At 37.3% G+C, this 15,447-nt stretch overlaps 1 protein-coding gene across 2 annotated transcripts in view; it reads right to left on the bottom strand.

Moving 5' to 3' along the window:
- The window catches only part of gramd2b (GRAM domain containing 2B), a 55,271-nt gene that overhangs the window by 14,712 nt on the left and 25,112 nt on the right, over positions 1-15,447 (bottom strand). For both annotated transcript variants that reach the window (XM_008114075.3, XM_008114076.3), the window contains exons 2-9: positions 6,609-6,728; positions 5,916-6,003; positions 4,499-4,565; positions 3,930-4,033; positions 2,606-2,701; positions 1,721-1,792; positions 1,548-1,628; positions 339-450 (exon numbers count right to left, since the gene is read on the bottom strand). In XM_008114075.3, the coding sequence (XP_008112282.2) occupies positions 339-450; positions 1,548-1,628; positions 1,721-1,792; positions 2,606-2,701; positions 3,930-4,033; positions 4,499-4,565; positions 5,916-6,003; positions 6,609-6,728 (740 nt within the window). The remainder of the gene's footprint in view (positions 1-338; positions 451-1,547; positions 1,629-1,720; positions 1,793-2,605; positions 2,702-3,929; positions 4,034-4,498; positions 4,566-5,915; positions 6,004-6,608; positions 6,729-15,447) is intronic.

Consider the following 15,447-nt stretch of genomic DNA (forward strand, 5'->3'; position numbering starts at 1 on the left):
GGCCCTGTGCCCTGCATCGCCTCTTATCCATCCCACGGGGGGAAGCGTTGCCGCTTGGCTTCCCCCACTCCTGCCTCCTGTGTTCTCATAGCTTCCTCTTATGACAATTTCACCACAGTTGAGGGACAGAGCCCTGCTGGAAGTAGATGTATGTTGTTTGATGGGTTCCAGCAGACTCTGTCCCTTAACTGTGGTAAAAGTGTTGTATGGCAGGTATACCATTTATGTTTGTAAATTCAGATAAGTATTGAATAAACAGAAGATATCTTTTTCTGCTTTTTCTAAACTTTTAGACAGAAAGACTTCTAATCTGATAGTCTAGAAAAAATGCTATAAACCTTGGAAATGTTCCAGTTCTGGAGTCTGAGAGCCAGTGCTACTGGATTCTTCCATCTCCTGCCTGCGTTGGTGGATGATGCCATCTAGTTCACAAAAGTCTTCATTGAAATCCTAGAAAGTGCATAAAAATACCAAGCTATTAGCTATTTCCCCCTCATCTCATGCTTTCAGTAATTTGGCTTAAAATCACACAGCACATTCATAATACAATCCTGTGTTTGCCTACTCCAGTCACTGAGCTAACTGGAGCTTACTTCTAGCTAACTCTATATGACTGCAATGGAGAAAACAACAGCCCTGATCCCACCACCATTGTTAGATAATCCTTATGAAGGCACACTCTGCAAACCTAATCTAGTTTAGTGGACAAGAATATTGTTGTTTTCTCAGATGGTAGAATTAAAGAGTTACAAGGGACATCAAGGGACACCTAGTCTAACTTAACATGCAGATGTTTCCAACTGTCCTATGACATTATAATAGGCCCTCACTTTTGTGGGGGTTAGGGGCAAAGAACATGTTGAATTTTGTAGGTTGCAATTTCACCAGATATATCGTTTTTTGGGTGGGGTGGGTTCTGGGGCTGGGCTTATAAAATAGAACTGGGCCATGTGATGACCACTTTCTCCACTCATGTTTTAGATTATGTGTGTATGAGTTGTCATGTCTAAACCTGCAATTTATGTTGTTGTGTGCTTCCAAGTCATTTCTAATTTGTGACAGCTCCATAGGATAACATATTATGGGTTTTTCTTGGCACAATTTGTTTTTTTTTGGCGGGGGGGGGGGACTTTGTTTTTCTCTGAAGCAGAGCAGGTTTGATTTGGCCAAAGTCACCCTTGATTTTCCTTGACTATGTGAGGCTTCAAATTCTGTTCTCAGGGGTTGTAGTCCAATGCTCAAATCACTACACCACACTGGCTCTTAGCACCCTTAAATCAACCAGTTTTGTAAACTATGTTTGCTTGTATACATGACACATAGTTAAGATATATTGTATTTTGTGAGGATGTAACATTCCAGCTATATACTGTTATTAATATAAAATATAAAAAGTCCCCAAATTATCATTATGCTTTTACCATAGGAGAGTGAGTTAAAACTGAGGCTCATTCAAACATGTCCTTTTTAATGTTGTTAATTAAGAATACAATCCATCAATAGTATTTCAGTATCAATGCTGTTTTGCTTCCCATAGCATCACTTACCAGAGGTAAGGTTGTAGGGCGATCACCCCTGAAACTGTTTTCTGGAGAAGAAGGATTGGGACTGTTGCCAACACTGAAATCCTGAAAACATAGTTTAAAATTATACAGTTGGATCAGCTAGTAATAGTAAGAACATACCTAGACAGTAACATTTGGAGATACTTCTTACTCACCTCTAGATGCCGACAAACTGATTTTAATAGCTTATAAGCTGTATCTCTGGACAGAAAGGAGACGAATATGTACTGAAAAGAAAACCAGCAACAATAATTATTTAAAATTAAGAGAAGGATCCAGAATTTATCTTTGTTAATTTTTAAACACACACACATTGTCTAGTTCAACAATTGCTTTTAAAGATAAAACATATTTCAACAGTTTTCAAATGAATGACTGTGTAAGTCTGTTGCAGACTATAGTCTGTTTCCTCAGATGTATTGATAGCATGCTAGTAAAAGTTTTTAAGGACAATTCATAGTGGGATAAAATGTAATAGGATACAGAAACATGTAAATTGTGACCCCAACCATAAATTTTCAAGGAGCTGTGTGAGATGATACAGGACTTTCAAGTGACTACTAGTAATAGTTAGTATTATGAAATATATGAAAGCAATACATAAGTTTACTAAAAGTCAGTTCTTTTGGAGTTATATTTTAACAGTCACTTCACACAATGCAACTGCTTTTGATCAACTGTGAAGAACAATTCCTGTATTCATTTATTCTTTTAAAGAAAGAGTTACAGTCAACTGCCATATACATGGATTTTGCACCCATGGATTCAACCTTGAACACACACACACACACAAAGCAAATCTTGATTTTTGCCAGTTTATATAAGGGACACAATTTTAGTATGCCATCGAATATACACTATTGGGACTTGAGCAACCATGGATTTTGATACCCATGAGAGATCCTGGAATTAAATGCAAACAGATACCAAGGACCCACAATACATGCAAGTCCCCCCCCCCCCTTTAAAAAATAATAATAATCAAAGAACAAGAAATAACTGGGAACAGCAGAAACATCAAAAACAAAATGTGAACTCACCCTATCAGAGACAGTTGTTATAACCAAAGCATTTGGCACTAGAAGAGCGGTTTTAGTTTTCTTTATTAGTGTGACGGAGTGGACAGGTATGGTTATCTGAAATGAAATCATATTTGTAATTGCAGTGAGAAAATGACAACTTATTTAGAAACAGCCCATTATGTGTAAATGGTTTATGGTTTTATGAAGCTTAAGCATTATTATATCTCTATTTGTACTAACAAAGCCAGTAAGGTTGTGACAGTGTGTATTATGCTCTTTTATTCTAGCATTCCCCACGGAATACTGAACATGAAATAATGCTTTTGATACACAACGTTTAAAGTTACAAACATCCTGAATAGTACGGCATTCGCTTCCCTTAAAAATCCAATGATGACATCTATAATGATTTTAAAATTGAGAAGGACTCATTAAAAATCAAGTATTAGCAAACATTTAATGAGCAAAATACTACTCAGCATATTGCAAATGATGAGTTGTATGGGCATCTTCCAGCTATAAGAAGCACCCTAAATCTCTAGGATGCTCCTCAGCAATAACCACATACATTATTCAAAAGATTGCTTTGTGCAAAACAAACACATAAATGTTTTTTTTCCCACACAATAATAGTCTGCAACATTTTGGGAGAGTCAAGCACAGGGAGATGATGATTGTGGTGATGGTGACTACCACCCCACTTTTCTTTCAGGATTGAGACCCCAAAAATACTGCGTAGAATGTATTTGTAATTAAAAAGATGAAATAATCAGGGTTGTTGTATGTTTTCCGGGCTGTATGGCCATATTCTAGAAGAATTCTCTCCTGACGTTTCGCCCACATCTATGGCAGGCATCCTCAGAGGTTGTGAGGTATGAAATAATCAAGTAATTATATGCCTACCTCCCAGAATGTATTTCTATCTTAACATAAGTGGCATGTTCACTGTGTAGATGGAACCTCAGTCTACTCCACCTCCAATGTAACTTAGTATAGGAAGCAAGTAACAGCATGTTGCTCTCCTTAGAACTTGATTTTGCTAAAGAAAGGATCCTGGCAAAACTAGTTAGTATCATCTCTCACAGTACCACCTTGAACACAACCACACCTGCACTACAATACTTTTTGTGGAACAAATGTAGAAAAATAGATAACAATATGGAAGAATAACTTCAATTATTAAACATAACTGAAGCCAATACTATGGAAGCTGGTACAAGAATATCAGATTTTCTGTTGTTGTGTTTCATGTTATGTCCATTATCATTTGAATAATATGAACATTAAATTAGAATTAGGCAGAACTCATTGAATCAAATGCATAAAATGTGATTTTACTTACTTTAGTATCTTTGCCAAAGACCTTCGAATGGAAGCAAATCCAATTCTCCGAAATGAAAAGCTTCCCTTGGTACAAGATTTCTTTTTGTAAGGCACAGGTGAAATCTACAAAGGTCACATATGACAGGTTATATAACAGTTACACTAGTGAAATGCTCTAAGAAATATATTTCACATACTCTACATATATAAGGTGTTTTTTAAAAAAAAATTACAGGTATTAAGGATGTGATTCTTGAGGGAAAAATAACTTTGCAAAGGCCAAATGGTCTTGGATCACATCTTAGAGCTTTTGTAATCTAAATTTTAGCATTTACAGGGGAGAAAGTACTCAATATTAAATAGTCATTGGATTATATGAGGAAAAACAATTCTGGCTATGAACTAGTAGAAATAAAAAAATGGAATATCTAAATTCACAAGCCAATATTTGACATCTCATACTAACATTATAATAAGCAGTAGAAATTACTGTATAATTTTCATTGCAAAAGATGTATTAAAACAAGGGAAAACACAGTCCATAGGAACATGACATAACAACAGAAAATGTTAGCACTTTCAGCTTACTTTGTCTCAAAGGTTCATCAATTGGGACATCCAGAAATAGCTTGTGAAAGTGAGCATTTGCTTTAAACTGTAGTTGGGAAAAATGAAATATATTTTAATTATTGCTAAATATTATCACCCATATCTCTGTTCACCATGTCTCAACCTATGCTTCTCTTATATTTAAGTAAATGTAAGAATCTTTTCTTCTGTATCAGGAAGTGGAAGAAACTAGGAGTAAAGTCAAACAGAACACCCAAGATTGTCAGTAACTGAGGAGACAAATAAAGGCTATGGGTCTGTTACCTGTTGAAAGGGAGGAAAGTTCCAGGGAAGTAGTACTAGAAATAGAATAAGATAGAGATCTTAAAGTCCCATAACTTGTGATTAGGGAGAATGATTTTGATACTTTGACTATATTGTGAAAATGTCCAAGGTTAATCCCAATTGCAATTTTCTTGTAGGGGCGTGTTTGAATGTTGGCACAATAATGATATATAGATCATGCTTATGTGGCATAGTTTGCTTAGGTCACTATTTGTGGGCAATGCAACAGGAAGGAGCATCATATTGTTTGGTTCCTATATGACACTGGCTCTTCTAAGGTGAGGTCAAGATTTTGCTGTTCTTTTCTTGCTGAAAAGAAGGAGTAACATACCAACCAACATTTCACAGATGAAACCCAGTATAAGGTAAAGGTAAAGGACTTCCCTTGACGTTAAGTCCAGTCATGTCTGACTCTGGGGGTTGGTGCTCATCTCCATTTCTAAGCCGAAGAGCCGGCGTTGTCCGTAGACACCCAGTATACACGTGGACAAGTAACATCACAATGTGATCAAGATGGCAAGGTTTATTAATGAGAAAGAGCATACAAGATAGGAGAGGCTGAAGCAGTTTGTTTTTGCCCAAGCCTACTGGAAAAGCAAAATTCCATCCCTCATTTTCTCCTCCTTCAGTTGCTGAGGTAATTGTATGCAAACTAGTTTTGCACTTTAAACTCAGTTTGTCGCAATTGGAGTAAACCAGAGATAAAGAGGGAAATTGGGAAGAGGAGAGAGAAATGGGGGCCCTTGAAAAGTAGCTGAGAAAGAGGGAAGACAGGATTAATTGGGACTGTCACTGTCAAATTGGGACAGTTGTAGGGTATGTAAAAACAACTGATAGTCTTTATTTGTATCTAGGTTCGTAACTAATGTGTCCAATATTAATTCCACAATAATAGGAAGCTGGATGTTGGAAATGTGTCACTTCTGCTAATAGATTCCACATCTCAGGAGGGAGGAGCAGAAATTGTATTTCAATGCTATCATTTTTCCAGACTGATCTTTTGCAATAGATCCATTGTCATAATCAGTTCATAACAGAATGTTTTCTTCCCTGGCCATAATGAGTCAACATCCATCCACATCACAAATAAGTGAACATTTTTCTTCCATACCTGATTTGAAGCATGCTTCTTTCTTTCCGGCTTTGAGTCATTTTTGCCATCGAATGCAAAGAAGGTATTATCCACAACGGTCTTTGACCTAGAATAATAATAATAAAAAACAAGTTGTCAGATATTAAATTTGGGATTAACTATTTATAAAACCTATCCTCTACCATGGAGCCTTCTTCTGGATGGAATAGGTGCCATGTTATGACATAACTGAAGACATAAACCTTTTCCCACGTACATTAATCATATATACTCAGACTGAATCCTGCCCAACCCCCTTATTAATAGACAATTGCCACTTATAGCCATGTGGACTAAAGGAACATAGCAATAGCTGTAGTTATGGCTATGGTGCTTAATTGGACATTTATGTTAGAGCTCTTTCCGACAGCCAATAGTCTTGATAATTGCTGGGCTATTCTCTTCCTGAGGTTTATGGCTTATAGTGGTTGCTCCTGCATCTAGTTATACCTTAAACAACACTAAAGTTAAGTTGTTTTTTCCGTTTTGAAGTCTGGTGGGGAGGGGTTTCAGTCAAAATCTTCTTCTGATCTAAATGCATCTTATGCTTAATACATAAACCTGCGGGAATTCTGATATTTGCAGGCTGCACAGTTGTGTTAATGTCTTTTGTGAATTAATTTTATTAGTTTGTACTTTTGAAAGGTTTACACTGTTGTCGTTCTTTAGTACCTCGAAATTGAAATTTTCCTCTGGTGTTCAAAATATTCAGCATCAGGAGATAGCTGTGACAATTGAGGGGATGGTCTGCCAGATTTCTTCCTTTCTTCTGTTCCATTTTCACTCTCTGAACTGCAAGAAAGCAATAATCCTACTAAGAAACAACTAAAAAAATGGGCTCTTCCACACAAATGCAAAGTATTTAGAGTGTTCATAGTCAAAATTGATGGTTGATGTCTCTTAGTGACACCTGAATATGGTGATGATGTGACAAATTCAGTGTTAATGATGTTCATCAAGGGGGTATCTAATCTTAAGTAATGCGATTACAAAGTGGAGTCCACAACATGCGAGTGTGGAGAAGAGTAAACCACAGACCACTTACTACAATGCAGTCTAAGCCCTGCCACATGCACAGTGGAGGACCTTCTCACAGCGACATCAGAGGCACTCCAAGTAGCCAGCTTCTAGTCAAAGGAAATCTAGTATAATGCCAAGTATTTAACTTTGTGCTTTAAAAATACATTATAATTGTACCCTCAATTTGTTTCTGACATGATAAATCAATCAATAAATAAAGGGGCCATCTTTGTACCTCAATGACCATCTTGATTCCTGTCTTTGTCTTGCAATGACTATTGTGAAAACTGAACTTATCACCTCAGCACTGTGCATTTTACATTTCTATGGTTATAAACACACACACAGTCTGCCTATAAAGATCTATTCTGTGATCAAACAACATCTGGAAGGTCACAATTGCCCAGTTTATGAGAATTGACCTTTTCCTCGAGTTGAATGTCATGCCTCTCTTCATCTGTTTCTTTCTTCTGGTGTTGCCCGAAGCAGGTAAATTTACCTTGTGGCAAGTCAGGGCCCGCCCTGGAAAAATAGCCTCAGGAGTCATAGTGTACAGTTACAATAGAAAGCCCATTGGCTTTATCATTGTAAAAGACAGTATTTTCAGAACTCCTTTGGTGAACACTGTCAAAGCAAGCCGGATGAAGGCAAAACACTTTGCTGAAAGACAAATAAAGGAAAATACTAGCTGTGCTGAAATAGAATGATTTGGTTTTGCTTGTGCAGTGAACAAATATTTATCTGTCCTGAGCAACATGAGCTGCTACTTGCAATTCCCAAAGAGGTCAGAGAAGCAATAGCTACCTTGGGAAGTTTAAAGCTCATGTAATCATTTTTCTCATCCTGGAGGAAAGAAGCAGACCCAGCTCCTTGTGAAGGTTAAGCCAGTAATTGGCTTGATTAGAAGTCAAGCATGGTATGTGCTAGGTTTAGCCTGAAACACATTTATATAGAAGTCAACCTCAATGGTTTCAGTGGAACTTGTTTCAGAGTAAGCACCTTGGATTCCATGCTTAAGACTGCAGTCCAGTGGCATTAGGAACATATCTTGTGGGCCACAAGAAGGAGCAGATTTCCTCTTCCCAAGTCAGTGACAATGCTTAATTAAGTTCTGATCTCAGAAGGAAGGAACTTTTCGAGTTTGGTTACTGGTTGCTTGCACTACAACTCCCAGAATATCTTGCCCAGGAAGACAACTTTTCTACATTTCAGAGATGCAAACATCAGATTCCTCTTCTTGTCTCTCCCCATAGATTTTCACAGTGCCCATGCTCCATATCAAAACAATAAAACTAGAGAGGAGGGGAAAGGGTAATGTAACCTAATTCCTTCCTATGATTTGTAATGGAAGATTTCAAAAGTACGATGTAAGCTCACTGAAGGAGAAACCAAGCAAAAATTGGCATGATATTTACCATACTGTAAAGAGTCTATAACAGTGGTTCTCAACCTGGGGTCCCCAGATGTTTTTGGCCTTCAACTCCCAGGAATCATAAAAGCTGGTAAACTGGCTGGGATTTCTGGGAGTTGTAGGCCAAAAACACCTGGGGACCCCAGGTTGAGAACCACTGGTCTAGAACATCTGGATGTGGAGTATTATCTTATCTGCCCTCCTTCACTTTTAGCAGTTGGTCATTATCTACTACAAAATGGAATTCGTTTCAGGCCAAATTTAAAACATTGTTCTGCTTGCTCTACTGGCAAATATTTTCCTCTAGGCTAGCTAAGTTAATTTCTCTTCAGTGGAGAGTGCTGAAATTCAAGAGTTTGTCCTGGTTATATTCACTGACAATGAAAAATGTTGCTCTGTCTTCTGTCACTTGATAGTCTACATAGCTTTTCACCAATAGATATTGATTCAACGTTTCTCATTCCTGAGGAACGAATTCACCTAAAGGTCAGAACGAGAGGGCTCATTCAAAACCTAGCCAAACTAGGTTCAAGGACAGGCTGAAGTAAAATTAAGCCAGCGATGATATAAAACAGTTTTATTGATTACAAGTAGATAAAGAATGGATGCAGCAGTAGAAACAAAAACAAGGACAATTTTCTTACATCTCTCCATATGAAAGCAGACACAACTGATGTATATCTGGTCTGGCATTACCAGACCAAAACCTTGATATGGTCCGTGTATTTTAATGACAGTGTAGAAGAGGAAACTTCAGAAAGTCCAACCAAGTACCAAGCAGTACCTACTAAAATACCCTTTTATACATAACTATAAAATATCTGGACACCTTTTTCCAGTTTTTATTCTGGCAACCCTAAGCTGACACTCACAGGAGCTAACTGAACAGCCAAACTCTTTTGGTGATAATGAGGGATTTTTTAGTAATCCTATTTTCCTTCATGCATGATAATCCTGATTGGAATGCTTACTTCAAAGTAAAAAAACGATGTAGTCAATGTACCGTGTAGTTTATCCTTCATTGCATTTTGAAGAACCCATTATCTTACAGTTGAAGTGTGAATATTTCAGGCTTGTTGGACATACTAGAACCTCAAGCTCTACTAGCTTTCTGTCACACAAAAAGAATTAAAGAGTACATTGGAGCACAGGCTAAGATTATGATTTTCATTTGTAGCATCAGAACTTAACTGAACTTATAGAAAAGGCCACTCACACAAAACTTTTTTCATTTGAGTAGCCCACTATTTTGGGTGAAGATGGGGGGATGGAGCTTTGATCTCTTAGTCAATAGAGCTTCCATAGCTAGGTAAAATGTCCTCATCTAGTGTCCTCTACATGTTATTAACTGGAGTGTTCATCAGACGCAGCTAATATAGACAATGAAGAGAAATTCTGGTATAAGAAGTGTAAAACATACGACATCCACCTGTTTCAGCAAGGCAGGAGGTAGATGCTCCTTTGTTGATTTCTAAATGGGTTGTCCAGTTAAATAATGATAAATAAAATGAGCCCTTGACACAAAGAAGCAACCTAGAAATTATCTGCATTTAATAAGAAAAATACAGACTTTTTAAGACTGACCCTTAACAGGCTGATACAACCAATAACCTGCTGCTTCATAATACCATCTATAACAGTGGTTCCCAACCTTTTTTAAACCAAGGTCCACTTTGACCAGGGCCCACTTGAACAAGGACCACTTTGACCAGTGACCACTTTGACCAGGGACCACTCTCCAACATTAGTACCAAAATGGTTACGAATCAGTTTTGGTTTGGTTATTTGGGGTTCTGATTTAGAAAATTGCATTGGATAGACCACATGAGCTCTAGTTTCTGATACAGAACATATGCCATCCAGTAGTTGCCATCTGCTCGTCCACAGAAAACCATATTTAATAATCTAGAGATGATGTGGTCTATCCAATGCAATGGTCAGCTCTGTGGAAAATAAATAAAATAAAATAAATAAAATGAATAAATAAAGAGGAAGGAGATTCGAGGACCAGATTTTTGTTTTTGCAGCCGCGGCCCACAGGTTGAGAACCACTGATCTATGATGGTATGAGCTTTTCCTTTGTTAAAAAAAAAAAGACTTTCCACTATTGTATATTTTCATCGTTTCAGATATGCTGCAGGACTTTCCCAAATTAGTCTTGCCCAGACACGATGTTTTTAAAATAAAATCTTGTTATAAATTAAAGGGCTGTACTGCATAACTTGCTATTAACCATCATTAAATGCATCATATAATAGGAACCTACTTGTCTGACAAGTGTTATGTGTGAAATTAGAGATATTAACACACGAATAGGTAATATGATTAAAAACGCTGACTGGGTAATTAGCTCATTCAAGAATGGGAAGATATTTCTTCATTTTTACAGTAAGACTAAAGTTAGGAGTAATAAACTTTTTGGAATGGTTTTCTACATGAATATTTTTTAAAAAGGACACAGTAGTGTGTCATGCAGAATAGTGAATGAAATAAAGAAGGGGAAAAGGATTCATCATATGCTTAAGGAATATCCAGGTTTGAACTTTCATCTAGCTAGCATTTACAGAATCTGTGCACAACGTACTGAAGCATTAGCCTAGCCACTGTATCCTAATGCATTAGGCAGAAATAAGAGATGGACATAATATTTGTAAATACTCAAATCCAGGATTTAAAAAGTGGCAGGAAACCCTGATGAGAAATCTGTATAGACAAGAATTTTTGCAGTTAGACACATATTCTTCATGAAAAATGTACATAAGGTTGTTTACACAGAAAACGGTGCTTTCTTTACAAAGATAATGGCTGGCATCCAGTGGGTTTCCATGGTCAGGAAGGAATTCAAACCCTTGTATTCAGAAACATAATTCAACACCGAAGTAAATACACTATACTGGTTTTGTGAACCAGTAGTTGATTTCATTACCAGTGATTTCATCGTGCTATGATCACTGGAGTACTAGGGGACCCATCATGTCATGGGCACTGTATTGCTATGAAACTCTCTAGTTAAAAAACAAAACAAATCAACTCTTTTTTATTTATGGTTTTTCCATTTTCATGGACCCCCCTAATTCCCACAAAAGTGGAAAGTCTACTGTATAAGTCTACTATTGTGATGGTATTATTTTTAAATGTTTTTAGTGATGTTAATTGTTTTTATAATTCCACTTAAAATGTCTATTTTATGACACTTTTACAGGAATCTTAAAGGGCTATTTTCTCTGACCTGCCATACTGTCCCTGCAATATTGTGGCAGGGGACACACATTCTGTGTCTGTTTCTGAAGAAAACACATTCAAATGCTAGTTGAAAATTCTTTTCTCTTCCTCCATAATTAATCCAGTTTTTGCAGCTGGACAAGGACTAGATTGTTTGCAAAAAGGCAGGCTGTTCTTTTATATTTATACTAGCTTGGATAGCCGGCATTGCCTAGGTTATTTGAAAAAGCCAGTTTTTAAAGTGTACGAAATTCATAAAGTTGTGGGTAAACTAGAACTCACAGTACTTAAAGTTTGTTATGTTGGGCAAGTTTGCTCTGGATGCATCATCAGTAGGGTTCAGTGTGCTCTCTGGATGTAGGGTAAACTACAACTTCCACTATGGTGAGTCAGTCCCCTCAAACCCCTCTAGGAGGTTGAGTTAGTCATAGGGGTTCTGTGTGCCAACTTTGGTCCAAGTCCATCATTGGTGGAGGTCACAGTTTCTCTGGTTGTGGGTGAACTACAGCTCCCAGAAAGGAAGGTCAGTTCCTCCCAATCTCCTCTAATATTCAAATGTTGGCATGTCAGGTATGTGTGCCAAGTTTGGTCCAGATCCATCATTGTTTGGGTTCATAGTGCGGTCTGGATGTGGGCAAACTACAACTCCTATAAATCCTTCCAAAGACCTCCAGTATTTTTATTGGTCATGGGGGATCTATGTATCAAGTTAGTTCCAGGTTCATCATTGGTGGAGTTCAGAGTACTCTTAGATTTCAGGTGAACTATACATTCCAGTACTTACAATTCCTATAGATCATGGTGAATTCTCCCCAAATCTCTCTAGTATGTTCAGTTGCTGATAAATTCCTCTGTTTGCTGTGCCATAGAAAAGAATAGGAAAGGGTTAAGGGAGAGGCAGTGGGTGGGGTTATGCAAATTCCACACCAATGGAGATAGAAGAAGCACTGGGATGTCTGTGGTGGAGGAAAAACAGAAAATCTAAGATGAAATTGTCTCCCCATGAAAGCCTTCACTTGGGTGGTGGGCAGTATGGTGTTTGTGGAAGATATTGGCAGGGCTCTTGGACATATTCATGATGCTCACTATAACCTGCAATGTAATTTGAGGGGAGGGCCATTGGTGTCTCCTGAGTAGTGGGAGCTATAGCTGTTTGTGGAGGCAGGAGCTTGTCTGTGTAAGTGGACACCCTGCCACATACATAGATACAGATTTTCACTTTTATTATGTGTATAGATTTCAGTCTCAAATGGAGCCAAATGGAGCATCCAATTAGGAGAGTAGAGAAATTGATTCAATGAAAACACACAACATTTAACATGCCCCTTTTCTCTACTAAAGAGGAGAATGAAATAAGCAGAAGTAAACTGCAATTTCAGATGCATAGTTTTGGAAATTAAGTGGCCAGATGCTCATTAGGTGTGCATCATATTAACATAATTATAGACACATTGTCATTAGACAACTGGAATATCTCATAATTCCATTTAAATCACTAGAAAGTATAAATCAAACTAATTTCACAATACTGTAGATGTTTACTTCAAATTAAGTTCCATTAAGAACACTGGAATTTCCCCCTCTGTAAATAATTTCATGATTGTAGCTTAACAATGCAAATTTTCCATGCTCTTCAGTTCAAGAGACTCCCACAGCAGTTTAAAACAACAACAATAAAAACTATGGTTCCAGGGATTTCCAGACTTCATGGGTCAAGTAAACAGGCAATCTGCTTGAATGAAATGTGCAAATGTACACAGGCAGACAAAATGACTTACAAGGGCAAAGTCAACCACAGGGAAAATTGGATTAACTTCTGTAATTAAGACCTTTGGAAAAAGCTGCATTTCTCAAAGCAAAATGGCATGAAATACACAGAGAACCCACACATGTGTTTAACAAAACCTCTACTGAGAAGAAGAGAAAGGAAAGCCGTGTATGAGTGCGATTTGGGTAGAGATAGTGCATAGCAGAAAAGTCTAATGATCTCACCAAGGCTTCTGTAGAATGAAGTCATGCTAGATTAAATGACATTAAATGTTTATATTTGCATAGTGTAACTATGCTTCAAGTTTCTGAAGGACTAGCAATGACCAATATGAAAAGAAATACACAGATAAGCTGTAGATTCTGGGAATCACGTGAGAAGTGAATGCACTTGGTTTTTAAGAGAAAGAGACTATTTTAATAGCCATGCAGAGCATCACTACAGTTAACTTCCTTGAACTGTTGAATTCTCAGTAGTCATTGCTGGGATATTCTTAGACTTCACTTTCAATCCACGATGGCTAGAAACTTGGGGAATTAAAATGGGAGCATTAGAAATTAATGATAAATTTTGTATGGGAAAACTGGGTTCTGTTTAAACACATACAAGGCAGAAAGTGCAAATTAAATAGAATACAAAAACTACCAACACAAGGAAGTCCCACTTATTTTTTTTTAAACTGTGCCTGTGAATAAACTGTCAATGGGATCCCATCTGCTCAGCAATATAATGTGTGCTGTTCCGACCCTCAAATGATATCCATAGACAACTCTCACTAACTACCTCTTCCTATGATTTGGCCGCTCAAGAAATTCTACTGTGATAAATATTATTCTAGCAAGAACAAGAAACACAAGTGAATGAATGCAGGCAGACTATGGCACTCAAAAGATTCTGTATCCAAGCATTCCACCATCTTGAAATTATTTTTAAAAAATAGTCCAAAAGGAAAACTGTCATTTCCCTAATTTATATAAGGGATCTCATTTTTATTATGCCACTGTATATAATGGGATCTGAGCATCCATGGATTTTGATATCCACAGGGGGTCCTGAAACCAAACCCCAACAGATATCATGGGTCTACTCTACCACTATAGATACTGATGAAATCACCTCGATATTGATTAGCAGAATGGGAGCTATACCTTTTAAGGAATTCCAACAAGGAATGATACTGGCATGGAAAAAATTCAAAGGATATGAGAAGCTATGTTGATAGGATATGAGGAGCTGTAAAAGGCCTATTTCCTTCAGTATTCTGTTCTTACAGTGGCTAATCAAATGCCCTATGAGAAGGTTACAAACCCAGCATGAGTAGAAGAGTATTTCTCTGCTGTAATCCATAGGATTGGTATTCTAGTAATATCATCTTCAGCTATTGTGACTTTCCATGTTTTGTTTCATCACTTTCAGCAACTAACCAGGCCAATGACTATAGCTGCTTTACATTTCATGATAGCAAACTGTTCTGCTCCTGCAAGCTGTTTGCATGGAGGTGTCCTGATCTTTCTGGGAACGGAATTAATATGCTCAGAGGAACAGTTGATAGAGACTTTAATAAAACAATAGCAAGGTTCAAATCCCAACTCCTCCTGATCTAACAGGCAAAAGTCTCTTAAAATGTTGGAGATATACTCTAACAGTGATCTTTGTTGCCTAGTTGTCTGTTGTTTTTTCTTCGTTGTTCTCTGTGTCTTTAGCAAAGCCAATTTGCTTACAGAAACAACTGTTTAACTTATATTGATCAACCATTGCCTATCAACACTGATGTGGAATATTTTAGCATCTTCACTCCTCTGACACCTCCTTGTCTAATGCCTGACTTCCAGAGATGCAGTTGAGTCTAGCTGAGAGGTTCTGCCCTGGGGAAGATTCTGAAAGGGGAGGAGGAAGATGGGGCGGAGTATAAGAATAAAGCTATTATTATTATTATTATTATTATTATTATTATTATTATTATTATTATTATTATTATATCTTAATGGCTATTTATAATATGCAGGCTAACCTCTCCAAACTAAGGAGGAAAACAGATGAGGTTTCTGTGAGGCTGAGACACAAACACTTTCATTTAACTATGAACAATG

The sequence above is a fragment of the Anolis carolinensis genome, chromosome 2 (assembly GCF_035594765.1).
Source record: "Anolis carolinensis isolate JA03-04 chromosome 2, rAnoCar3.1.pri, whole genome shotgun sequence".
NCBI classification, from domain to species: domain Eukaryota; kingdom Metazoa; phylum Chordata; class Lepidosauria; order Squamata; family Dactyloidae; genus Anolis; species Anolis carolinensis.